The 27,591-nt window shown below is 43.5% G+C and overlaps 1 protein-coding gene across 11 annotated transcripts in view; it reads left to right on the plus strand.

Moving 5' to 3' along the window:
- LOC110741266 overlaps positions 1 to 27,591 on the plus strand; it is a 202,718-nt gene that overhangs the window by 88,893 nt on the left and 86,234 nt on the right. For 10 of the 11 annotated variants that reach the window (XM_031653041.1, XM_031653036.1, XM_031653039.1 and 7 more), the window contains exon 1: positions 25,100 to 27,246. The exons of the other annotated variant lie outside the window; for it this stretch is intronic. In XM_031653041.1, coding sequence (XP_031508901.1) covers positions 26,509 to 27,246 — 738 coding nt within the window. In that variant the 5' untranslated portion in view covers positions 25,100 to 26,508. Of the gene's footprint in view, positions 1 to 25,099; positions 27,247 to 27,591 lie in introns of those variants that run through there. 11 annotated transcript variants of the gene reach the window in all.

Here is a 27,591-nt window from a genome sequence, read left to right on the forward strand (position 1 = left end):
CATTAATAATGAAGATGAAATGAGATAATATGTATAAATAGCTGAGTGTAGAGCCTGGCACACAGAAGACACTAAATAAATATTAACTGCTACTATTTAATATTATTTTGTCATGATTGCGTTGGTTAATTTTATGTGTCAACTTGTCTGGGCTAAGGGATGCCCAGATAGCTGGTAAAACACTATTTCTGAGTGTGTCTGATATGGTGTTGCTGGAAGAGAATAGTATTTTAATTAGTAGACTGAGTAAAGAAGATCGACCTTACCAACACAGAAGGGCATTCTCCAATCTGTTGAGAGCCTAAAGAGAATGTAAAAGTGGAGGAAGGACAGATTTATTTTCTCTGCTTAGGTTGGGACATCCATCTTCTCCTGCCCTGGACATTGGCACTTCTGGTTCTCTGGCCTTTGGACTGGAATTGACACCATTACCGCCTCCATCTCAGAACAAAGGCTGAAGTGCCAATGTACACTAAATTACATGGGCTTTCTTGGTTCTCCAGCTTACAGATGGCGGACTGTGGGACTTCTCAGCCTCCATAATCACATAAGTCAATGCCTATAAATTTCCTATATATGTCCTATCATAGGATAGCTCTATATATATCCTGTTGATTCTGTTTCTCTGGAGAATCCTAAATAATACAATCATCATAAGTTAAAATACTTAAATTTTCTATTAAAAAGTTTGATAAATGAATGAATGAAATGCCTGTTATATTTGTACTCAGTAGAGCTAAAGAATGAAAAGTAACAATATGAATAACTGATCAGAGGTTTTCGGAATAAAAATGTTACTGGCACATATTCGAAACCAAATACAAGTGTTCACTGAGAGCTTCCTATATTTCAGGTGCACCTCTTAGTATTTTACATGAATAATTTTATTTGTGCTTCTTGAAAACTCCATTTATCCCATTTCTACCGATGAGGCAACTGAAGCACAGAAAGGTTATATAACTTGCTCCAGGTTACCCATTAGTAAGTGTTGTGGCTGGGATTCCAACCCACGCAATCAGACTCTATCACTTGAACTTAAATACCATGATCTTCTGTCTCCTTATAGTAAAGATAAAATATATAATAAATTCTAATTTAAATGAATATATTATGTAAATAGAAAGAAGAAGCAATAGACAATTGACAGGAAGGGCAATGGGTTGCATCATTGAACTAAATTTGGGGCAACCTTAGAAAGGAGTCCCATAATCATATTCATTTTTATATAAAAATGTCATGCTTTAGAAATGCATCAGCATTTGAGGGCAGTTGAAGAATCTGATGTGTCAAGGGTTGAGCACCTTGGTACCTCACCTTTATTTTCTGCTGGGCTTCTCTGGTTCGGGTTTCTGAAGTGCGACATACTTTTGGTAGTTTGGAAAGGGTGGGTGAGGGATGGGACTGAGGGAAAGAATGATGGTTTGGCTCTGAGCCTTGTTTTCAGCATTTTAAATTCATGGTATTGCAAAGATAGCAAGGGAAAACTGCTGGGAGGGCACCATATTCCAGCTGGAGTAGGGGTGAGAGGCCAGGCGGGCAGCATTAGCCTGCCTGACATTAACTCACTTGGGTGGAGCCTAGGCTAATGAATCACTCGCTCCGTAAAGCAGCCACTGCTTCCTTGCTCTGCACCAGCTCCATGGTGCAGGCCAAAATCCAGCTCTGGCAATGAGCCTGTGCAGAATATAGTGAAGTAAGAGAAATAAGAGGTTACATTTTCCCAGAGCTTCGCTGCCAAACGTGGCAAGTGCCCAGCTGAAATTGGCAGTAGTGGCCACCCAAACCTCCCTCCAGCCAAAAGCAGAGAAGCTGGCTTCTTGGAGATGGTTCAGCCACAGCCATGCCCTGGATCATCCCCAAGCCAACACTTCACAGCAGGGTCCCAGGCGGACCCGCCAAGGTCCTGGTGTCGCAGCAGGGGCTGCCAATGTGAGTTGCTCTTTTGAAGACCGGAGACCTCTCTGCTGGGTTGAGACTAAGCCTCCAAGACTCACAGGATGCCAAATCACACAGAGCTTCCGTCATCTCATTATTAATCTTGTTTCTTATTAACCCAAACAAATATTTTGGCCTTGACTCCAGTGTTATTCAGGACAAAAATGATATCCTTTTTGGGGTTCAAATTGATAGCACTTTCTTTGTTTCAGGTGCTGCTCCTAAGCTCTTTTTGTCAATTTTCTGTCTCTCACAACCACCCTTTGTAGGAAAGGACATGAAAGTGAAGAGAGATGAAGTAACTCACTGAAGAGCACACACATTGACAGCCCAGGTTAACTCCAAAGTGTAAGAGCTTTCACCACATATTGGTACCTCTGTCTTGTGAGGGTTGTGGAAAGAATTATTATTTAAGTGTTCATGTCTCTATTTTCTTCCCAAATGGTTTCTATTAGCTTGGTGCAGAAGTAATGGTTTTGCCATTACTTTCAATGGCAAATTACTTCTGCACCAACCCAATAGCTTCTTGAGGGAAAGGACCTAGCTCTAAAATAAATTAATGCCAGCCTGGCTCTAAAATAAATAAATCAATCAATAGAGTCACCCAGGCTGGAGTGCAGTGGTGTGGGATCATTTCTACTGCAGTGTTTCCATAGTATTCATTCATGCATTTGGGAAATATTTATTGAGCACTTATTATGTGCCAGGGACTATGCCAAGCATTTGCCAACAAAAAGACAAAAAAATCACTGGGCCTGCTCTTTGGGAGCTAATAATCCTATGAGGGTAATACCTAGGGAAGTCAATGAGTTATTACAAAATAACAAGGTCGACCCTGCATTGGGTATGTCATTCTAGCAGTTCTTACCAGTTATTTATAGACTATTCACATATTTTATGTATTTATCTTGTATTTTATTCTAAATGCAATTAACAAATGTATGCTCATAAAAAATAGTTAAATTAATCTAATGGTGGTGTGACACAATAAGAAATATGTATTTGGTCTTTGCCCAGGGTTTCTGACACGCAGGTCCTATATCCCTTGGAACCTCTGGAGTGATAGGAACATCTCTTGTTCTAATGAGAGAAGTCTTGGTGGGCTCCTGGTTGGGGGTAGTCACCAGAAAGACCAAACCTTGATAGGCAGCATGAAACTTTCAGTCCCAAACCCTAACCTCGGGGAAGGGGAGAGAGGTTGGAGACTGAGTTAATCACCCCTATATGATGAAACCTCCGTAAAAACTCCTAAACTTTGGGATTTGGAGAACTTCCACGTTGGTGAGCATGTTGAGGTGCTGGGAGGGTTGTGCTCCTTGAGAGGGTATGGAAACTCTATGTGCTACCCTTCCTTTTTTGCTCCTCTGCATCTCCTATTTGGCTGCTTCTGAGTGGTATCCTTTATAATAAACTGATAAAAGTAAGATGCCTTCCTGAGTTCTGTGAGCCATCCTAGCAAATTATCAAACCTGAGGAGGGGTCATGGGAACTCCAGATTTATAGCCAGTCAGTCAGAAGTACAGGTGCCGTGGGGCCTGTGACTGGTGTCTGCAGTGCGGGTAGTACTGTGAGACTGAGCCTCTACCTTGTGGGATCTGACACTAACTCTGAGCAGTGTTGGAATTTAGTTGAATCATAGGATGCTCAGTTGCTGCTCAGAAAATTAGAGAATTGGCCACTGGAAGTGGAAAACACCACAGTGGGCTTCTTGAGAGAGCATCATAAATATGTTCATAACTAAACATGGGCATCAGAAAATACAAACATCTTCTGTCAAAATTGTGAAAATTGTGTAGCAGACACAAAAACACACAGATTTCATCTTTATGAACTGTATCAAGGACAAAAAAGAAGACGGGTGTTTAAACATTTTGTGTTGTTAAGTTCCAGTCCAGATTATTACAAAGGCCTCCTAACTATCTCCCCTTTTCTTCTGCATCCTGCTCTAATCCTCCTGTATGGAGCAGCCGGGGGTCTTTTAAAACAATAAATCAGACCATGTCCCTTACCAGCTAAAAGCCCATTAATAACTCAGAATTGTTGTTAGACTAAAACCCACATTTCTTATCATGGGCTGCAGTGATCTACATGATCTATCTCCCATCTGTCCAAACTGATATGATGATGACGATGATGATCATGATGATGAAAAATAGACTGCATTTACTGAGCATCCACTAAGCACTTTATATGCTTTCTCTCATTTAATCTTTTTTTAAAAAAATACCAACCAGCATTAGCTAGAATCTCATTTAATCTTTATGACAACCTTATCTCTCCTCCTCTCTAAATTATATGGCAGCCGTACTTTCCAAATGCTCGCAGAGCTCTTTCCCACTCCCTGGACCTTTGTACTCACTGTCCCCTTGGCCTTGGACATACTAGTTTCAGCTCTTCTCACAGTTGGCTTGTGTGTACCCACCAGGTGTCAGCTCAAACATCATTTTGGAGAGGCTGCCCTTGACTACCCAATCTAAACAGCTTTCTCCAATTATGATGTCCTTTTCTGCTGATGGGTTCTTGCTGATAATTTACTGGAGCCTTTCATGGTCATGTTTATATCTTTTATTGTGCTTGTCTATTTCCCCATCTGGAATGTTTTGTAAGCTTTGTGATGGCATCTTCCTCACCACTGTCTTGTTTACTACACCAGTGCGTGGTATGTGCAAGGAACAGAGGCTCAATATGTATTTGGCAAATGAGTTGATAAATGTATCTTATGAATATTAAGTAATAAATGCTAAAAAAAAAAAAAAACCACCCCATACGTTTCTTCTAAGTAATGATCATCTACTCAGGTCAGTATTTAATAATTTAGAAGGCCTGAATTTTTTTCTTTTTCTTTTTCTTTTTTTTTTTTTGAGACGGAGTTTCACTCTTGTTGCCCAGGCTGGAGTGCAGTGGTGCGATCTCGGCTCACCACAACTTATGCCTCCTGGGTTCAAGCGATTCTCCTGCCTCAGCCTTCAGAGTAGCTGGGATTACAGGTGTACACCACCACGCCCGGCTAATTTTGTATTTTTAGGAGACACGGGGTTTCTCCATGTTGGTCAGGCTGGTCTTGAACTCCCGACCTCAGGTGATCCACCCACCTTAGCCTCCCAAAGTTCTGGGATTATAGGCATGAGCCACCACACCCGGCAGGCCTGGATTTTATATGGTCACTAGATGTGTGTGTATTTGTTGGCTAAGTGATCATAAGAAAAGCAGGTCCAGGTGAACCTTAAGGAAACGTACCTAGGTGTTTTAGATGTGGCTGGATGATAAGGTGAATACTAGCACACTGTTAGAATAGAGAGCTATGGGAGGAAGGAGTGATGAGCTGTCTGGGGCTGTCAGAAAGACTGATGATAATTCAGGCAGCAGGTGAATCCCCTTTGGGTGGGAAGTGGCTTGGTGTGGGCTGGAGCTTGGGATAGATGGGATAAGGATGGAGGGATGCGGAGTGGCAGAAGATGAGGCTGAAGGTTAGACTGCAAACAATGGAGAAAGGTGGTGAGTGTGTACTAAGGAAGACAGATTTTGTGTTGGAAGCAATGGCCTTGGAAATGGGGAGGGGCTTAGAAAATCATGATTAGGTTAATGTCATATAGAAGAGGGGACTTCGATGGGGAAAGCAAACACTGCAGGCAAGACACAAGGCACTCCCTTCACTAAGGTACTGGGGTCAGAATGAAGAGGATGCCGTGCACTGAGCTAATGCTCAGCATGTTTGTTCAATACTATCAGATATTTAAAATATGCACATTTAAATATACAACACATTATACAAACTGGTTAAAGGAAAATTGATGTAGGTGATAGGATAGAGAGAGATAATCCCTTCTTAAACCCCAGCATGATTAATGCATAGACAAGCATCGCATGTCCTTAAACGAACGATTGTAGATGCAATTTTTAGGTATGTCACAGGATTGAGAACTAAAAGGAGCTTCAGAGGAGACCTATGCCCTCATTCTTTATTTTCACCTGCTTGGCCTTGCTCTTTCCATCAGGGGCTTCTTCAAGGTTCCCGACGCTGCCACATCTCCAGTTGTTTCCTCCTGCTGGTCTCTCAGTTCTTCGTTTTTCTCTCCCATCCCTGCTGTGTGAAATCATTTTTCTTGGCCAAGATACAGAGTCATGTCCAGTGCCTTCCTTAACTTTGTTCAGGTAAAATTAATTGCTGTGCTGTATGCACCTGTGTTACTCACATTAAGGTCTATTATGTAAAACACATAAAGCACACTCACGTGATGATTAATGGTGTGGACTTTATAAAGCCAGGCTGCCGAGGTTTGTTTTTGACCAGGTTTGTTTTGGGCTAAGTCACTGAACTGCTCTGCGCTTTAGTTTCCTCATCTGTAAAATGAAGATAATAATGGTATTTATACTAATAGTGTCTTAGCCTGATCTCTAGCTGCTACAACAAAATATTATAGACTGGTGGCTTATAAACAACATAAATTTATTTCTCACAGTTCTGAAGGCTGGAAAATCCAAGATCGAAGTGCCAGCAGATTTGATGTTTGGTGAGGAGTTGCTTCCTCATAGATAGTCATCTTCTCACTTTTGCCTTCTCAAAAGCAGAAGGGGTAAGGGTCTCTCCTGGGCCTCTTTTATAAGAGCACTAATTCCACTCATGAGCCATCATGACCTGATCATCTTCCCAAAGCCGCATCTCCTAAAGCCATAAGCTTGCCGGGTAGGATTTCCACATATGACTCTGCGGGTGGGAGATACAAACTGTCGAATCATAGGAAATACTGTTTATTTCAGAGGGTTATTAGAAGGACCTAATGAGCTAATACATGGAAAATTGAAGAACAATGCCTGGTACGCAATAATTATTCAGTTTGTTCGCTGCTTTCTTGCTAGACTATGGGTTTCTGAGAATGGGGATGCAGGTCTTATTGATCCTGTAACTCTACAGCCTGGCCTGGCCCACTGTGGTCCTCGGGGATTGCTGCTGAATGAATGGATTGCATAGATGAGGAAACTGAGGAATATGTTCAGGGCCCCACTGGAGCATGCACCAAGGGCCTTGTGACCCCCAGGGCTGTGTTCCTGGGTCAGCTATTGAATTGTTCACCGCTGAATGTGGAGTAAGAAATTTCTGCTTATGTGCCTTTAGCAAGGAAAACTTGGTACATTTAAACTCACTTTTTATGTTGCCTTTTATGACACCTAGGAGAGGGACATTTACGGTTACAGAACATTAAAAGAAAAATGAATGCAAGTGTAAACTTCTGAAATTACTGTGATTTAGGGAATGATAGGTGTTATTTTTTCACAGGTTTTATATAATGTGAGTGCATGCTATGGAATTATCTGAACAAAAGTTGTAAATAAACCCGAACAGTACTCATTTTTAAGATACGATATGATAGAAGTATATGCTTATCTTTCAAATATTTGTAAAATGTGTGATATTTCTAACAGTTTACACATGAGATATTTCAAGACAATATTTATTGCCTAAGACTTTGTGAAACAGAGGCATAGCCATGTTTTAGGGCCCTGATTTAAAACCCCTAATTCCCCAAGCATGCACAGTAGGAAGAGGCAGGAAGGCAAGGGAGGGTCCAGTTTCTTGCCTCAGAATTAAGACCTCTTTGTCCTCTACCTGCAGGTATCTACCCTACCCTGGCTGTGGGTCCAGTTCTGATTTGGGGGGAATCTAAGGAGCCCTGATCTATTGCAAGTTATTGCTGCTGCTGGGCCCACTCTGATCTGAGTTTCAACTCCAGTTAAGAGAACCAATTTTTTATTGCTTGCCAATTGTCCTCTCTATGTCAGGCTTTTACATGCTTCATTTCATTTAACCCTCCTAATAATTTAACATGTGATGAAACAGATGCCCAGAGAGGGTAAGTGATTTGACCAAGCCACCCTGCAATGTAAATGGGGAACCAGGATTTTAAAACCTTGGTGTATAATGAAAACAACCCAAATGCTGATCAGCTGATGAATGGATAAACAGAATGTGATATATCCATACAATGGAATATTATGCAGCCATTAAAGAAATAAAGTAATGATACATGCTATGTATTAGTCATGATTCTCACAAAAAAAGAACCAATAGGATATATGTATGAGTGTATGTATATATGTGCGTGTACACACACACACACACACACAGATTTATTATAAAGAATTGGAGGCCGAGAATGGTGGCTCATGCCTGTAATCTCAGCACTTTGGGAAGCCAAGGTGGGTGGATCACTTGAGGTCACGAGTTTGACACCAGCCTGGCCAATATGGTGAAACCTCGTCTCAAAAAAAAAAAAAATACAAAAATTAGCCAGGTGTAGTGGTGGGCACCTATAATCCCAGCTACTCAGGAGGCTGAGGCAGGAGAATCACTTGAACCCAGAAGGCAGAGGTGGCAGTGAGCCAAGATTGTGCCACTGCACTCCAGCCTGGGCAACAGAGCCAGACCCTGTCTCAAGAAAAAAAAAAAGAATTGGCTCATGCAATTATGGAGGCTGAGAAGTCCCAAGATCTTTGGTTGACAAGCTGGAGACCCAGGAAAGTCTATGGTATAGTTTCAGTCCTAATCCAAAGGCCTGAGAACCAAGAGAGTCAATGGTGTAAGGTCTATTCTGAGTCCAAGTCAAAAGGCAGAAGACCAATGTCTCAATGGAAGACATTCATGCAGAGAGAACAAATCCTTTCTCATACAGCCTTTTTGTTCTATTCAAGCCTTTAATTGATTGCATGGGACCCACCCACACTGGGGAGGGCAATCTGCTTTCTCAGGCCACCAATTCAGATGTTAATGTCATCCAGAGACACCCTCACAGACACACCCAGAATGATGTTTAACCAAATACTTGGCACTCCGTGACCCAGTCAAACTGGCACAGAAAATTGACCATCATATGCTGTCACATGGATAAATCTCAGAAACATGCCATGAGAAAGATGCCAGACACAAAAGGTCACATATTATATGATTCTATTTATATAAAATATCCAGGATAGGCAAATCCATAGAAACAGTGAGCAGACGAGTGGTTGCCAGGGACTGGTGGGGAGTGGGGAATGGAGAGCAACTGCTTAATGAGTGTGGAATTTGCTTTTGCGGTGGTGAAAATGTTCTGGACTTGGATAGTGGTGACAGTTGCATAGCACTGTGAGTGTACTTAATGCCACTGAATTGTACACTTTATATTGGTTAAAATGGTACATTTTATGTTACACATATTTTACCACAATAAAAACAGACAAATGGAAACCTATTACAGTTATCTTTGAAGACCTTGATTTTTCTCATAAAAGAGGATGTGCTTCTGCCTTGTTTCGGATTCTCAGTTCCTACCAGAGAACTGGATCTCTTAGTGGAGAAACCGTTCAGCCCCTTGGTCCCTCGGCTGCAGGGTTGCTGCTTTTTCAGAGCACTCCTCCACTTCCTTTCCCTTCTGGCTTGGAGCTCTGACCTGCAGGAAGAACCTGCAGTAGACGCCACTCATCTCCACTTCCTGCCCACTTGCAGCTCCTGGCTGCTGCTGCTTCATCTCTCATGTGGCTCTGCCCATACCAGTGTGAACTCTAAACTCTCACCTTTCGCTTGGCATTGTAGTGGCTGGATTTCCATGGCCTGGTGCTAGGCCTCACCTGGGCTTGCCTCAACTCAGGAAGCTGGTCAGACTGACCTTTGTCAACACATTCACATCTACTTCCCCGCTCACCTTCAGAGTTTTCCTTCTGTAGACACTTTCTTACTATCCTACCCTACTCCTGACTTATCTGTCCTGCCATTCTGACTCCCTGGACCTGTCAAACTGTCCACAGGGTGACAATTAGTCCTCTGCAGAAGTGGAATGAAGGCTACTCATTCAGGCCTTCCTTGCCCTTCTCCAGTTGGGTGACTCTTCGCAGAAAACATGTGGGCATTACCCATCCAACCCCTAATTAATCTTCCCAGCATGTGCTTAGATTATGTTCACTCTCGGTCTCAAAAAACTTTACTGGCAACTGTAGTGACATTTTCTATGCTTTACTGCTGCTCAGCATCTTCTGAAAGCCTTTCTACATTTAGGGAAATGTGCAATTAGGAGTCCTGCCTTCCCGAGGCAGATGCTAGAAACTCTTACCCAGTCTTCCTTGCAGCTGGAGCACAGGCCCAGGAGCCTTGCTCTGCCCATAGACTGCTCTTGGTAGACTTAGGTTCAGAGGAGAGCACCACCAGGAAGCCACATGGAGTGGGACTCATTTTCTGGAAGTAGAGATGAGGTCTTGTATCTAGTGCCTGGTGGCAGTAAATGTGGGCCTCCATGGAATTGGCACAGAGGGTGGATTAGCTGCTCAGGTTTCAAGTTTTGTTCTTTGCCCTCCCAGAGTTTCTGTAAGTTACCCAATATCTCAATATTTTTATTCAAATTACCCCCATTTTTCAGCTTTATTGAGGTATAATTGACAATTAGCAATAGTGTATATTCTAGATACACAACATTATGTTTTGATATATGTATACATTGTGACATGATTACCACAATCAGGCTAGTTAACCCATCTGTCACATCACATAGTTCCTTTTTTTTTGGTGATGAGATTACTTAAGATCTACTCTTTTAGCAAATTGCAAGTACACATTACATTATTATTAACTATAGTCACTATGCTGTATGTTGGGTCTGCAGAATTTATTCTTCATACAAGTACAAGTCTGTAATGTCTTTTAATTAATTTATTTTCTATTGAAACTCCCTGGAATGGTTGTTTGTAACTCAGAAATCTTAAAGTGCACAGTCCCTTTGTCTTTTGATTAAGAGCAAATGTCTTCCCTTGCAGTTGAGGCTTTGCCTGTTGTGATGTCAGTTGTTTCTCCAGGCTTTGCACTTTTCATGTCTCTATGATATAGTCAGAGGGTGTAGCTCCATCTCTCCTGATCAAAGGGGGCTCCCCATGTCTATGCCGTGATTCCTGCTGTCTACTCCACTTGGAACACACTCCCAGCTACACCTTTGTCACTAATATTCTACTCTTCCAGTGTTTCTTTAGAGAAACGCTCTAAATTTTTTTTACAACACATTATACTTGAGCTCCCCACCATAAAAATGTGTCTGCTTTTTCTGGAGGGCAGAGGCTCTGTCTTAGTCGTCCCTCAGAATTCAGCCATGTCTGACCAGGGAACTCACCAGCTGGCTTAACAAAATAGCACTTTGTGATCCCTCAGGGTGGGCACTTGTGAAAGGATTCCTGTAATGGCCTGACACTTGTTACTCCAACATCACTTTCTTCTTGGGAATGTCTTCAATTGCTGCTTCCACTGCTGTCATGGCCTTAGGTGGCATCAAAGTCCTTACCTTTCTAGCCTAAGGATGGGCCAATTCTCTTCTTTTAGTATCTTTCAGAACAGCTGTGCTTAAGTTAAAGCTTTGTGCTAATAGCATAGAATGATTCATAAAACTCTTGGGTGAATAAATGGTTGTTCTCATTACCTGCACCTGCCCATCCTTGGGTGCCCCTCCAGATCTGTATTGCGGGAAGTCAGGGATCCCAAACGGGGAGACCGGCTGGAGCCGCGGCAGAGGAATATAAATTGTGAAGATTTCATGGACATTTATCACTTCCCAAATAATACTCTTGTAATTTCTTACGCCTGTCTTACTTTAATCTCTTAATCCTGTTATCTTCATAAGCTGAGGATGTACATCACCTCAGGACCCGGTGATAATTGTGTTAACTGTACAAATCGATTGTAAAACACGTGTGCGTGAACAATATGAAATCAGTGCACCTCGAAAAAGGACAGAATAACAGCAATTTTAGGGAAGAAGGGAAGACAACCATAAGGTCTGACTGCCTGCGGGGTTGGGCAAAAAGAGCCATATTTTTCTTCTTGCAGAGAGCCTCTAAATGGACGTGCAAGTGGGGAAGATATTGCTAAGTTCTTTTCCTAGCAAGGAATATTGATATTAATACTCTGGGAAAAGAATTGCATTCCTAGGGGGAGGTCTATAAACGGCCGCTCTGGGAATGTCTGTCTTATGCGGTTGAGATAAGGACTGAGATATGCCCTGGTCTCTTGCAGTACCCTCAGGTTTACTAGTATTGGGAAACTCCAGCCTGGTAAATTTTGATCAGACTGGTTCTCTGCTCTCGAGCCCTGTTTTCTGTTAAGATGTTTATGAAGACAATACGTGCACCACTGAACATAGACCCTTATCAGTTTCTGATTTTGCCCTGGTCCTGTTTGCTCAGAAGCATGTGATCTTCGTTCTCCTTTTTACCCTTTGAAGCATGTGATCTTTGTAACCTACTCCCTGTTCTTACACTTCCTCTTCTTTTGAAATCCTTAATAAAAACCTGCTGGTTTTGCGGCTCATGTGAGCATCACGGTCCTACCGATATGTGATGTCACCCTTGGAGGCCCAGCTGTAAAATTCCTCTCTTTGTGCTCTTTCTCCTTGTTTATCAGACCAGCTGACACTTATGGAAAATAGAAAGAACCTACGTTGAAATATTGGTGGCAGGTTCCCTCAGTAATCTGTCTCCCTATCCAGCTTCAAATGGCAAGAGTCAGTTTTCATCCCCCTCACCAGGTAGGACATTCAAACCTTGCTAAACTTGTAGGAGCTTGAGCTCAAGAGAGCCATATCAGAGAAAGGAAGACATTCTTCCCTTACCCTGGTCTAAGTCCTGTCTTCTAATCCCTCACTTCTTCCAAGTTCCACTGTTTCTCAGGACTGCCAACACTGGAAGTGCCCATTACTGTATATGTGACCAAATCTTCTGAACACAAGGATGTAGCTTTATTTTATTCCAAGACTCAAATGAGACAGATCCATTACAGCACAACTCAATTCAATATCTATGTAAGAGACATATATGCACACAGCAGAGATATATAGGCAGTGCACAGTAGATGTATGGAGAATTGAATTAACCCAAACACATCCTTCAATGTTTGTAGTTATAGGAATTTCAACTCTATACACAAATATTGTACCTTTAAAATATTTTTATAAAGTAACCTAATTTATCCTATCTCATTGGGCTGGTAGCTGGGGAAGGGCTACTTAACCTAAGTCATTCTTGGACTTTCTCTGCCTCCTCCAACGCTAGAATTTAGATCACAGTTTCAGGGTCATTCACATTCCCCAGGCATCTGATGTGGGGAGATGTCTCCCTTGTTACCAGGTCATCAGTTCACAGTTTTCTGCTGTCTGCAGGGCTCTATTAGAACTAGTGCCTCTCTGCATAATTTTTTTTTTTTTTTTTTAGAGATAGGGATTTTCTATGTTGTCCAGACTGGCAGTGGCTATTCACAGATGTGATCCCGCTGCTGATCAGCCTGGAAGTTTTGTCCTGCTCTGTTTCTGACCCAGGCTGGGTCACCCCTCCTCAGGCATCTTGCTGGTTCCCTGCTCCTGGGAGGTCGCCATATTGATGTTGTATTTAGTGCAGACATCCTATTGACATAGAATGCTACAGCCCAGATCTCCTGGGCTCAAGCAATCCTCCTGCCTAGTCTCCTGAGTAGCTGAGTCTACAGGTGCACAGCACTATGGCTGGCTCTGCAGATTTTATTTCATGCTTCAGGCACAAAAATCTTTTACAAGGCTGTCACAACTAGCTAGATTCAGAGATTGCCAGTGAGTGGAATGAAGCCCTAGATGTGTTTTTTTTCACCAGCATAGTGTAAATTTTTTAAACAAAATTAATACACTTAGGACATAAAACCCCAGGTAGACATAGTCCTTACCAGTCCCATTTGTCTCCCTACCAGCTTTACTCATTTGTTTGTTTGTAATACCTTTCTGATTCTTTGAAGGCATTTGAACATTTGAGCCTACCATTCCTCTCTGGAGTCATACAGCCTCCTTTTTTCCTGCCTTAGCCTGGGGTTGGCTGTGTGGTCTTGGGAGGATCCTCTCTTCTTCCCAATGCCTTGATTCAAATGTTCAAGTTACTCTGTGAATTGCCTCATTCTTTAACCTCCTTCATTAACCCTCTTAGGTCTTCAAAAGATAGAGGACTTTGGAAAACAAAGGCCTAGAGATATTACTGATTAACCCCTGTTTTCTTCCCCGCCACATCCCTGAAAAAATAAGGCACTTTTGGAAGTTGTGGGAGAAGAAGGCAGGGCAGAAAAAAAAGAGAAGAGAACATAAATGTTGTTGCAAAATATTAGCTAACCACATCATCTAAAACAGAGAAAAACTAAAATGTGAGAAATTTTGAACACAGAAGGAAAGAAGAAAACATTATAAGCTCAAAGGGACATGGTTGGGAACCTCTGGAGTCTCACAGTATCTGTCAAATTACATGATGCAGGAAACAGTGCTTTTCATCTGTGTCCTGCATCCCAAAGCCCCTGTTCTTTCCTGTGAGCGCTCAATACCACTGAACCCCCTTTTCCTGCCAAAACAGTTCGCATGCTACCCCCTCAGCAGCTGTCACACACCTGGAGACAGGACACAACCTGCTCATTCTCTGAATAAGCTCCATACTTCATTGCCATGACTTTTCCCAAAGTCCCTGTCTGAAAAGAACAATGTCATTAGACATGTAAAAGGAAAAAAAGAGCCTTCTTCATCTTCTAGCTACAAAGGAAGCAGGGTGCACCTAGGGGAGATGATGCAGCAGGGAAGGAGACCTGTGCAAGGTGGGGCTCTCCTGTGCAGGGCGGCCTGGAGAGGATGACTGGGAGTCCCGTGAGACTTGTCTAGGGAATGTGGCAGGAAATGGGAGAAGTACAGAAACTGGGAAAAAGGATCAAGGCTTTGGCCTGAAAAAAATCAATCTCTTGCTGATGGAGAGAATCAAGCAGTTTTGATTTCTCAATCCTACAGGATACTTGTAGCAAATACAAAATGAATAACACACAATTTCTGTCCTCAGGGCGTTTACTTTTTAATAGAGGAGGCCAGACACATACTCCAGACCAGGCAATACCTGGATATGTTCAAGGAGTAGTGGCGTAATAAGTGGAAATTCAGAGGACGGGGAGAGAACTGGGGTCTGATAAAACTTCTTGGAGAAGGGGAGACTTGAGCCAAACCTTGAGGAATGAGTGGGATTTGGAATGTGGAGAGGGGAGGCCCCTAGGTGGAGAGGCCCTGTGGACAAGGTGTGACTGTCAGGGGATAGTGAGTAGGGGGGCCTGCCAGGCTGACACAAAGGAGTGAGTGGTAGAGAAAAGGTTGGAAAGGAAGGAGGAGCGGAAATGTGGTGAAAGCTTGACCAGTTGTGTGACTTTATATGATCTTTTGCCTTAGTGTCTTCATCCCTAAATGGCCAGTATAAGCCTCGTTGTGGTTTTCATGAAGTTAAATGGGGCACTTGATATGAAAGCTTTCTATTGTGTGGGGCTTCAAAAAAAGGTCAGTTCTCCCTTTCCAGACTGAGGTGCTTGGACACTATCCTGTAGGCTGTGTGGTGCCAGCAGGGTTCGTGAGCAGGAAAAGGAACTTCCAAACCTTGGCAGAGAGGGAACGATGGAGGAGGATATGAGAGGGGCTTGTGGACAGCCAATCCAAGCCTGCTGTGATGGAGGCTGGCAAGCTCTAATGGGATATGCTGAGTCCTGGGTGGGGCCTATTACCAGAATGGGAAGCCCTTCAGTCATCTTTCAGATCCAGGTTGAGGCCGTGAGATCATGCTCGAAATCTTTTCCTAAAAGTTCCACAGAGCCATCAGGCACTAGGGGGCTGCCAATCCCCAGACCCTCAAGTGGGAGCGGACTCTGGGCTAGAAAGTGAGAGACTCTACCCTTCCTTATAAATCATTGCCAGCCAGTCTTCAGTCTGGCTGAAATTTAGTGGGTATATTAAAAGTGCATCCAGGCACAATAAAGCCTAGGTTGAGGTTTAAAATATAGCTTGTCAGATGAGTATTTAGTGGTGTGTTTTAATATGCATAAGTGCAAACCGGAATTTAATATGTAGGCTAAGGTACACATTAGCAATTTCATAAGTGATCTCAAATTGCAGTGTACACAAGCAACTTGATGTGAGGGTGGGTTGAGGGGGAAAAAGGGAAATAAAATACCGTTAAACTTTGGGATTATTTTTTTCTTTATTCCCCTAAGTAGGACTTTGTATAATTCCCAGGTGAATTTGTTATGGAGTTGCCTTTTATTTACTTATTTCTTATTTGTTTTTGTTTTATTGAGCTAATGAATGCTAATTCAGAGGACATAAAATTAGCTTTTTTGCTGTATATAATTCATCACCATCTAGTACCTTCAGAGTGCTGTTCCATCATTACCTCTATCCATTCACAACACATTTTCATCACCCCAAAAGGAAATCCTATACCCATTATGGGGTCAATCCCCCCATTAAGCCGTCACTCCCTGTTTCCGCCTCCCTGCAGGTCCTTGCAACCACCAATCTGCTTTCTGCCTCTCTGGATCTACCTGTTCTGGATCTCTCTCTCTTTCTCTCTCGTTTTGCTCTTGTTTTGTCCTATCGTTTGTGTAAGTTTATGTTTTTCTGGACTTAGGCAATGCCTGCTACTTTGGAAGTATTCAGAGGTTGCAGTGCTGGGAACCAAGATGTCAGGGTATTGAAAGGAGAGGAACTACCAAATAGAACCTGGCTTTATAGAGCAAATAAAGGTAAGGCTAGGAGGCTTGGTCCTACCAAGATTTTCCTAAGAGGGCTAGTGACTTTTTAGTATTATAGGTTCCTTGGCAGTCTGATGAAGCTCTTGGACTTCTCAGAATAATGTTTTGAATAAACTGAAGCATACAGATTACCAGGGAAACCAATTATGTTGAGATGCAGCTTTAAAATATTAAGGTATCTGCTAATCAAGTAATATATATGCTTCTTTATTAACACACTGAATAACAAGGTCTAGCTTGGGTATATTAACACTGTAATTTTAAAGCAGTGAAAGGTGTAAATTATATTTTGATATCTGCAACACTATAATATGATATGAAAATATCTGATTTCTACTGGTAGCAAAATCATGGGAATTGCTAATAATACTGTGGTTTGTTACCAACATTCATAAATAAGAAAACATGAATGGAAGTTAGTACAAACAAAGATATAATTTTTCCCCATCTGAGTTTATACACAGACTTATTAAGAACTCCTGCTCTGGGATCAATGGTTTCTAATCCATTTTCATCCATAGACCCCTTTGAGAATCTGATAAAAGCTTCCTGTAGACCTTCTCACTGGGAAAATATACTCATCAGCAGATATAAAAATTATATCTTGTCTGTTGACCCCTCACAGCCACCCATGAACCATGTCCAAGTCTCTGGACCTCAGATTAAGAACTTCACTTTTAGATGTACTATCAGCCAAATGCACTGTCCCATTTAGAATTATTTCCCTGTAAATAACAGAAATGGACTAGTCTAGCTTGGGTAGGGTGTCCCTCAATCCCTTCAGTAGGGGAAAGCTGCACACTTTGATGAAATAATCCTAATAAGGAAGAATAATTTCCTAAAAGGAATTTGAGGCGTTATTACAAAAAAATTAAATTAAATTGATGTAGACATGAGGAAGGCAAAAGAGAAAACAAAGTCCTGTTAAAAGTAATAATGTGGGCCAGGCGCTGTGGCTCACGCCTATAATCCCAGCACTTTGGGAGGCCAAGGCAGGCAGATCACCTGAGGTCAGAACTTTGGGACCAGCCTGATCAACATAGTGAAACCCTGTCTCTACTAAAAATACAAAAATTAGCCATGCGTGGTAATGGGTGCCTGTAACCCCAGTTACTCAGGAGGCTGAGGCAGGAGAATCGCTTGAACCCAGGAGACAGAGGTTGCTGTGAGCCGAGATCGCACCATTGTACTACAGCCTGGGGAACAGATCGAGACTCCGTCTCAAAATAATGATAATAATAATAGTGTGGCTGAGCACAGTGGCCTATGCATGCAATCCCAGCACTTTGGGAGGCCGAGGTGGGTGGATTGCCTGAGGCTGGGAGTTTGAAACCCGCCTGGCCAACAGGGTGAAACCCCATCTCTACTAAAAATACAAAAATTAGCTGGGTGTAGTGGCACATGCCTGTAATCCCAATTACTTGGAAGGCTTGAACCCTGGAGGAGGAGGTTGCAGTGAGCCGAGATTGTGCCACTGCACTTCAGCCTGAGTGACAGAGTGAAATTGTGTCTCAAAAAAAAAAAAAAAAAAAAGGTAGTGATGAGTATTGACTTTTTTTTTTTTTTTTTTTAATTATAAAACACACTTTTGGGAAACATCTTAGTGTTTCCAAAGTCAGAATATGGCTCTATGACTCTCAATATATGTAAACATTGAAAGCAGCCATTTTTCACCCCTCAAAAAGTAAACTGTTGTTCAGTGACTGGCATCTTAGAGTTGAGGAGTCTCAGAACCTAGGAACTGTGTCCTTAACAAAGTCAATGAAAGTGATACCAGATGGATTCCTTCAAGTTTCAGGAAATACTTCTACACCAATGCTCTTCATGCCATTTTCTTTCTATCTCTGCACTTCTAAAGCATGCTTACTTTGGCTAATTTGGCTCTTATTTCACATCAGATGTTTGGCACACTACTAAATGCTGAGATAAAATTCAATCCCATTAAACAGGTGTTTGTTGAACAGTGGCGATGAATCAAGTTCTCTTGTAGACACCATGAGCATTATAAAAGGAGAGTTAGATAGAGCCATCTGCTCTCCAGGCGCTGACAGTTTAGGTGTAGAGACTGCACATCCACAGAAACTAGTAAAATACTTACCTGGAGTGCTCACCTAAGTGCTGTGGCTGTGGGAAGTCAGGAATTCAGAGAGCAGAGTGTGGGTTGGATAGAGAAGTAAGCCCCTGTGGAAGAAGCTGGGGACTCCCTGTCTTGCCTCTGTACCTCTGGGGAGACAGGACCCCAAGACTCCTCTCTGAAAGCAATGATGCACTGAGAAGTTGCACTTCTTGTCCTGGCCATTGTCCAAGACATAGAGAAGCCTTGGGTGAGGAGGACCACGTCCCCAGGAGGTTCCTCACTGGGTCAATGCCTGTTCATCTCTTTGGTCAAACTTTCAGATCACTTCCAGAAAGGTCTTCCCTGACCTCTCAGTATATAACTCGTTCTGTTTATAAAACTTTCTCATAGAACCTTGTTCTTTTTCTACAGCACTCTTAACATAATTCGTAAAATTTGTAATTATATTTATTTTTTCTCTCCACTGGTCTGTGAGTTTCTCTAGGGAAGGAAAGGAGTATATGTCTTTTTTTCCTTTATATTCACACAACTCAGTAAATTGCCTGCATGTCCCAGGTGTTCTGTAAATACATGTGAAGTCATTGAAGAGTTAAGTATAGATTAGAAATGTTCTCATTGCTTTCCAATAAAGATGAAGCTCCCTTGGGGAAAAAGACATAGTTGATAGGAAACACCTTTGATGTTAAAAAATGTGCCAGACCAAAAGGGACAGCTGGTATATGAGTCGCTGATGAAGATCTTGTGGTTATGGGTCTGAAAGTTAAGGCAATTAAGCGTTATTTTTCACTTTGGAATTTAAAAATGATAGTGGGCTATTTACAACCTATGGAATAAAAGTGGAGCTCCCCCGCTCCCTTCTAAACGCACCAACAGTTCCACTTTTGTTTTTTCTTCTCTGCCACCTACTTTCCCTGAAAAAATAAAATTAAAATAAAAATTAAAAAAATTCAGGGTCTCGCTTTGTCACCCAGGCTGGAGTACAATGGTGCGATAACGGCTCACTGTAGCCTCAAATTCCTGGTCTCAGGTCATCCTGTTGCCTCAGCCCCCCCGAGTAGCTGGGACTGCAGGGATGTGCCACCATGCCTGGCTAATTTTTTTTTTTTTTTGTATTTTTTGTAGAGAGGCGGTTTCTCCATGTTGCCCAGGGTGATCTAGAACGCCTGAGCTCAAGCGGTCCTCCCACCTCAGCCTCCCAAATTATTGGGATTACAAGCAGGAGGCACCGTGCCTGGCCGAGTTCCACTTTTAATGCTACCCTGGGGAGTTGTGATTTTAGTGTGGTCTTACTTTCTCAAGCAAAACCCCCCAAAATTCTGAAAGAAGTTAGAAGAGCATGAAGACAAGCATGTTAATGACGCTCTTATTTCTCTTGAAATAGAAACTTGACATTTGCCAGCAGGGAGAAAGTTTGGAGAAATGTAAAGGGTTCAGTGGTGTTCTTGGCTTGAGTGCATGCTTTGGTTGCCGGCAGCAGGGGTAGAGTAGGGATTCCTTCCCATCCTTTAGCTAGAGACTTAAATTTCAGAAAATGGGGCAGTAAGCATGAAGATTTGGGTTGAACTTTTCAATAGCACTCTGGTGCTTTTGTACAAGCAAAAGCAGAGATCTTAAAACTTTTCCTTATATGGGATTTCACAGCTTTATGAAAATGGGCATGCTTACTTAATTTCCGAGAGTAGGTATAATTTTGTTTGAAGTCTTTAAAAAAATTACTACCAGTGAGAAAAAGACATTTTTTTATCATAACACTTGATACTTATGTAAATGTACAGGACTTAAAGCTCTACTGCTTCTTAAATCCAAGAAGCTGGTAGTTTTCCCTCTTAAGTTAGGGAGGGTAAGTTTTACCTCTTGACCAAACTCGATGGTTTGTGTCTGTAATCCCGGCATTTTGGGAGGCTGAGGTGGGAGGATCACTTGAGCCCAGGAGTTCAAGACCAGCCTGGGCAACATAGTGAGACTTTGTCTCAACATAAAAAAGTAAATACACAAACAAGTTAGTTAAGCATGGTGGTGCATGCCTGTGGTCCGAGTTACTTGGGAGGCTGAGGCAGGAGCATTGTCTGAGCCCAGGAGGTTGAAGCTGCAGTAAGCTATGATTGTGCCACTGCACTCCAGCCTGGGCAACAGAGTGAGACCCTGACTCAAAAAAAATTTTTTTTACCTCTTTCCTAGTTTTAGAAAAGTCTTTCCATAATGTTGGCTTCTGGGAATTCGTATCAGATTTAACTTCAGGTAACACCCATCAAGCACCTGAACTATGACCAAAGAGGTTAAGGTTAATTAAGTATTTGAACTTTGTATTTAACCAGGCTTGGGGTGAATTGCTTAAATGTTCTAAGTCTTATTTTCCTTCTTTGTAAAACAGGGATTAAGAACAATATCTCCTCTTAGGGTTAAGTAGCTCCCCTATGGTGGAACAGTGTTGGGGACACCCAGGGACTCTCCCTGCCATAAGTACACACACATGAATGTGAGTGTACACACACACACACTCATGGCCACTGACCATAAGGCAGGGGAATAGAGTCTCAGGTCAGGAAAACTAAGGACTTCCTAGAAGTGAATCAAATGGAAAAAACCCAACTTTCTACGACCAAGTAACTCTGTAACTCTACTTCAGCTATGACAGGAAATAGCCTCTTCATATGCATAGAGTGTACACCAAGTAAATAACTTTGCAACTTCCCTTCAGCCTCTTTATTTATATAGGGTATACACCAAGTAACCAGTGGGAAACCTCTAGAGGGTATTTAACAAGCCCCAGAAAATTCTGTAACCAGGGCCCTTGAGCCGCCTGCTTGGGGCTGTTCCCACCCTCTAGAGTGTGCTTTCATTTTGAGTAAGTCTCTGCTTTCGTTGCTTCATTCTTTCCTTGCTTTGTTTGTGTGTCTTGTCCCGTTCTTTGTTCAAAATGCCAAGAACCTGGACCCTCCACTGGTAACAACCAGACCTCAAGTCCAGATCTTCCTTGTGGACAGGACAGAACCAAGGCCTAGCTCCCTCCTGACCCGCAGCCACAGATGTGATTCTGGCAGTGAAGCCCCTTAACCCCCATGTTTTAACCACTGGAGTTAAATGACTGCTAAGTAGGCCAGGCGCGGTGGCTCACGCCTGTAATCCCAACACTTTGGGAGGCTGAGGTGGGCAGATCACGAGTCAGAAGACTGAGACCATCCTGGCTAACATGGTGAAACCCCATCTCTACTAAAAATACAAAAAAAAAATTAGCTGGGCATGGTGGTTGGCACCTGTAGTCCCAGCTACTTGGGAGGCTGAGGCAGCGGAATAGCGTGAACCCAGGAGGCGGAGCTTGCAGCAAGCCAAGATCACGCCACTGCACTGCAGCCTGGTCAACAGAGCAAGACTTCGTCTCAAAAAAAACAAACAAACAACAACAAAAAAGACTGCCAAGTAGGTATGAGGCAGAAAAGGAAACAGGCTACATGATTAAAACACAAGAAACAACAAAACAGCAATAGTTGATTTTCTGTTGGGTCTAAAGCCATTGCAGGGATCGTCCAGGTCTCTGAGATTATAAAGTGGGAATTTCTGAGGTTTTCAGATTTCATAGAACAAAACCATCACAAAAACATTTTGGGAGTGGGAATGAAAACTGAGGTTGTCAACTTTTTATTTTGCCAAAAAATGATAAAAAAAAAAAAAACCCAAATCCAAATGATTACAAATGTAATAATCATTGATATAAGAATTGCATACATTTAGCTTTACATTGCTCTGATTACTCTCATTTTTCCTCTGAGTTGTGAAAAACCTGTCTGTGGATTTGCAGCCATCGGCAGATGATGCTGGGACCTCTCCTCCAGAGAATGCACAGCCAGGCATGAACAGGGGCCAAGGGAGTAGGTTTATGAACATACATTGCTGACCTCAGCTCCTGGCAGCTGCAGTCAGGCAGCAGTTTTGAGGGCTCCTACTTCTGCAAACATTCCGAGACATGCAGACCACCTTTCTAGGCTTCCCCCTCCTACTTCATTACTTATATAATGTATCCCTCAAGGACAGTACAGCATAGCACAGCACATGGCTTATCTCTGATGCACAAGGTTGTGTTTCTTCATTTATCCTACACATGAGTCTTTGTCCTCTCCACAGCATCACAGAGGGACCCAGCAGAGAGAATCTTCCACAGCCTACACTCCTTATATTCTCTTTGTCTTTTCTCATTCTTCCTACAAAGTTCATATCACATGGATTAAGTCAGAAGACTCACAAGACTTGTATTATTCATTCATTTGTTTGCTCATTTATTGATTGACTTAGTATTTATTGAGTACCTGTATGCACCAGGCTCATGCTAGGTATTGAAGGTATAGTAGTGGGCAAACAAGCGCAGTCCCTTTTCTCATGGAGGGAGAATTCAAGAGACACAAACACATGAGAATATGTAACTATAAAAATGTGATGAGAACAGTGAAAAAAATTAGGAGTGTCATGAAAGCGTGCAGCAGATGGAGTGGTTAAGAAAAGCTTCTCTGAGAAGATGACATTTAAGGCAAGGCCCGAGACATTATGTAGTGGACATTCACTGGTTCTGTTATCCTGGATCAACTTTCCCTTCTTTGGTAACAACGCCCTGATGATTATGTTTGCGGGCTTTCATTCAAGGTGTCCTGTTCTTCTCTGGCTGAGGGTAGGCATGTGGCCAAGCTAGCTAAGGCTGACTGTCTTCTAGGGCTTGGAATCTTGAGTGGTATGATGCAAAAACAGGAAAACTGGAGTGGCTTGTTCCGCTGGTTGAGCCTCAACAAGGCGTCTGTTAGGAATCAAATCTCCGTAAGATTCCTGAGCTGTTTGGTCTTTGAGCTTTCCAAAACTTGGCTGAAGAGACTGAGAGCTACCTCTATGTCCACCAATTTTGTTTGCTTACATTATTTCCCAAATAATGTCCCACAGAACTCTAATGGGTTCTGGAAAGCGGGATTTAGCAAAGCAAAGAGTTTGGGAAACAGCACATCAAGAAGGAACAGCATGTGGAAAGGGCTTTCTTTCTGTGAAGTGGAGAACAGCTTGCTGGTTTGGGGAACAGAAAGAAAGCCAGTTGGGCAAAATGTGCTGAGTGAGGGGCAGAACAGTACCAATATCTCTGGAGGGGCAAGCTGCACCAGACCTCATGGGGCCATATATAGTAGTTTAGATTTTATCACCAGCACATAGGAAAGTTACAGACCTATTTTGAGCACGGGAAGAATATTTTAAATAGCAACCAATGTCACGAAGGAAAAACAGAAGAGTTCAACTAACAGCGGAAAGAACTGTGAACTGGTCATCCCAGTTCTGCTCTGAGCCAGCTCCAGGACCTTGGATATTTGTAAGACTCTGATTTCTCTTAGCCGCAGTTTCCTCATCTGAAAAATGAGGTGGTGGGTTAGATGATCTCTAACTCCTTCTCTGTTTCGTGATCTATGATAAAACCATGCCAATAAATGTAATTGTCATTAAGGAGCTTACAAGAAAGTGGGAGAGAGAAACACACCCAACCTCTATGATACGTGCTGTTGATGTTCCAGGAAGTTCTAATGTTTAAAGCTTTTGGTAGCTTACAAGCTGATTTTGCCAGCCCATTGTTATGTTGACTGCAAAAGGATTTTAAACAGTACTAGGCTCAGTAACCAATTCAATGAAGAACTTGGAAAGAGGGTATTTGCATGAAATGTGACGTCTGCTAAGCTTAGATTTAGTGACTTCGACTGAATGCTTCATAACAGAAAACACTAGCGGCAGGACTGATTCTTGGGTGGATTTCATCGAGAATTTGTAACTGTCGGAGTGCCTATGAGTGATCTGTCTGTCAGTTATCTATTACTGTATAACAAACCCCCCCAACACTTAGTGATTTGAAGCAACCACCATTTTATTTCTCACAATTCCTGGGTTGGCTGGATTATTTTTGGGTGGCTTTCCCTGGAGCTCACTCATGTGGCTGAGAGTTGGTGGGCTGCAAAGCTGGGACGGCAAGGCTTCCTTTTACCGGGGTCTTTCCTCTTCAAGGAGGTTGAACCAGGTTTCTTCATGGCAGTCTCAGGGTAGCATTTCAAGAAAGCAAGGAGCAAGGCACAAGTGCACATTGAAAGCCCCTGCTTATGTCATATTTGTTTGTGTCCCAGTGGCTAAAGCAAGTCACAAGGCCAACTCCAGGGTCAATGTAGGAGGGAGCTACAGAAGGACAACTCAGTAGGGGTGATTCATTAGAAGCCATTAGTGTAACAATGTGTAAACTTTTCCTCTGAGACTTGCATTGCAAGATATGCAACTCTAACCTAAAAAGGATGGCATTTTCTTTTTCTTGTCTCTTTTTTTTTTTTTTGAGACAGTTTCCCTCTTGTTGCCCAGGCTGGAGTGCAGTGGCACAATCTCAGCTCACTGCAACCTCCGCCTCCCAGTTTCAGGTGATTCTCCTGCCTCAGGCCTCCAGAGTAATTGGGATTACAGGCGCCTGCCACCACGCCCAGCTAATTTTTTGTATTTTTAGTACAGACGGGGTTCATCGTGTTGGCCAGGTTGGTCCCGAACTCCTGACCTCAGGTGATCCATCTGCCTAGGCCTCCCAAAGTGCAGGGATTACAGGGGTGAGCCACTGCACCCAGCCAAGGATGGCACTTTCACAAAGACACAATATCTATGTTATTACTACTATAAGGGAGCATGTGGAGTCACCTTATTAAGGGACCGAGTCCTACATCAGTGGCTCTACTTGCCTCATAAAATTATTCATTAATTTTTAGCAGTGGCCTTAGGAAGTTATGTACATAATATTTAGAGGAAAATGGCATTTACAATGATAATGAAAGCAATTCACATGGCAGTACCACTGCCCCAATTTAAACCTTGAGGCTTGCTAATTTCATATTTAGCCACATCCCATATGCTTCCAATCCCTCTGCCCTAGTGTGGAGCTACAGCTTAAACTCCCGTTGAAGGCAGGAAACTTACCTCACACATGCATGTTCCCCTCACTCTTTCAGCACATAGAACACTAAAAAGATACTCCTTAAATACTTGCTAAATAAACTGATCAATAGTTGCATTTTATTAAATATCTTTGTGTTTCAGGTATTTCCTTCACAGATCGAATCATGAATTATCTCCCAATGTGACAAGGTCTTACTCTCCACAGTTTACCGCTGAGGGGACTGAGGTGCAGAAAGACCAAGGTGTATGCAGCCCAGTCCCCTCTGATCCCACTCCGCTGCATTGCTGCCTTTTGTATGCAGCAGGAAGGAGACTTACTGTAAAAATGAAAAAAAAAAAAAAAGAAAGAAAGAAAAAAAAGCCTCAAGTTGTTTGAGAGAGGGTCAGGAAGAAAACAGGAAGAGCCCGTAGACTGCAGGTGCTTCCAAAGGGCTCCCTGTCTTTGACATCCCTAAAATAAAAACTTGTTAATTAAGAGATTGGCCACAGAAATCCAAGTGGAAAACCTGCAGAAGAGTGGGTTCCACAATTCTTCCAAACAGAACAAAAAAACCCCAAGACTTGTTAATTTTTACCGGTGGAGGGGAAGAGGTTACAGGAGTGGCCTTGCTCCCAGGGTTGGCCTTGCTGAGCAGGTGACAATACCACACATATAAAGGTTTTAAGGTTTGTCCTCAGGTGAAAAGGTAGTCAATATTTTACATTTTGAAGATAGTTTTCAAAATCACCTACTCCATCAGTAGTAATACAACAATAACTACCATTTACACACCACCGCACATATCGGAGCTGTGTAAAGAGCTTTACACTGCACCATCTCAATTAATTCTCACAACTCTATGAAGTAGGTTTTATTATTCTGAATTTATAGACGTGTTAACTGTGGCCCAGGGAGATGAGCTTTCTCGCGATTGCCCAGCTTTTAAGTGGTAGATCTAAAACCTAAATGTGTTTGACCAAAAGCCCTGAATAACATTTAGCTGTGGGCCTCGTGCGGATGTGGCGCTGGTCCGAGGTGGGGAATTGTGAATCTCATTTATTTATGCTGAGCTGCGCACGTGTATGCACGTGTAATTTACAAAAAACAAATCCAGGTCAGGATCTCTGTTCGCTTGAGGTTTCAAAGCCTACTTGGGTAGACAGCGGTAAAAATCTCAACTCATTCATTTACTCGTTTGCTCTCTTCACAAGTATTTATTGCACACTTCAGTATTCCAGACAGGGCGCTAACCCTGCCCTGGAGGAGAGAACGGTGAACACAACAGACATGGCGTTTGCCCCCAACTATCCCCTTCTCGATTCTGCTATCTCACGGGCGAGGCATTCAAAGAAGCAGGAAATATATCAACAAGGGGGTGACTTAAGCACCCGCTGCGCGGGAGCCGGAGGAAGCGCGCTGAGGCTGCATAGGTGGTCAGGGCGAACTTCCTGGAGGCAGCAGCAGCTGCAGGCGGGGCGGGAACCCAGGTCGCTCGGAAGCTACAGTCGGAGCCGGCGACGGGGAAGAGGGGGCGGGGGCCAACGCCCGGGCGGGGGCAGCCAGCGAATTAGGGTTAGGGCAGGAGGATTCGGCTTCCCGGCGGCAGAGGGCGCCTGGCGCTGCGGTCCGGCACGCCAGAGCCGCCCGCGCGGGCGCCGAGAGGAGAGGCGAGGAGTGGAGCGCAAGCGGCGGCGGCCACTGCCACGTATTCCCGGCAGTGGTGGCGGCGGCGGCGGCGGCGGCGCCCGCGGGCAGGTGGGTTGGGAGCGGCGTGGCGGTGGCGGGGCGGGCGAGCCGGCGGGCGGGCGCGGGGCACCGGGCGCCGGGCGGGGGTGCGGCGCCGGGACAGCGCGGTTCCCGCCACGCCGGCTCCGCCTCCGCGCAGTGCTGCTGACCCAGGCCCGGGCGCCCAGCGAGTCCCGAGCGCAACTCGCGCGGGCGGGGTTGGGGGCCCCAGGGACGCGAGCTCGCCTGCCCGTCGCGGCTCGAGACGCTGCATCCCGGTTGCTGCGGGGCCGGCGCTGGGAAAAGTTGGGGCGGACCGCGAGCCCGCGGGGCCGGGCGGGAAGTGCGGATGCGGGGCGGACTCTGGGGCCGGGG

This window comes from Papio anubis, chromosome 12, assembly GCF_008728515.1.
Source record: "Papio anubis isolate 15944 chromosome 12, Panubis1.0, whole genome shotgun sequence".
Classification (NCBI taxonomy): Eukaryota; Metazoa; Chordata; class Mammalia; order Primates; family Cercopithecidae; genus Papio; species Papio anubis.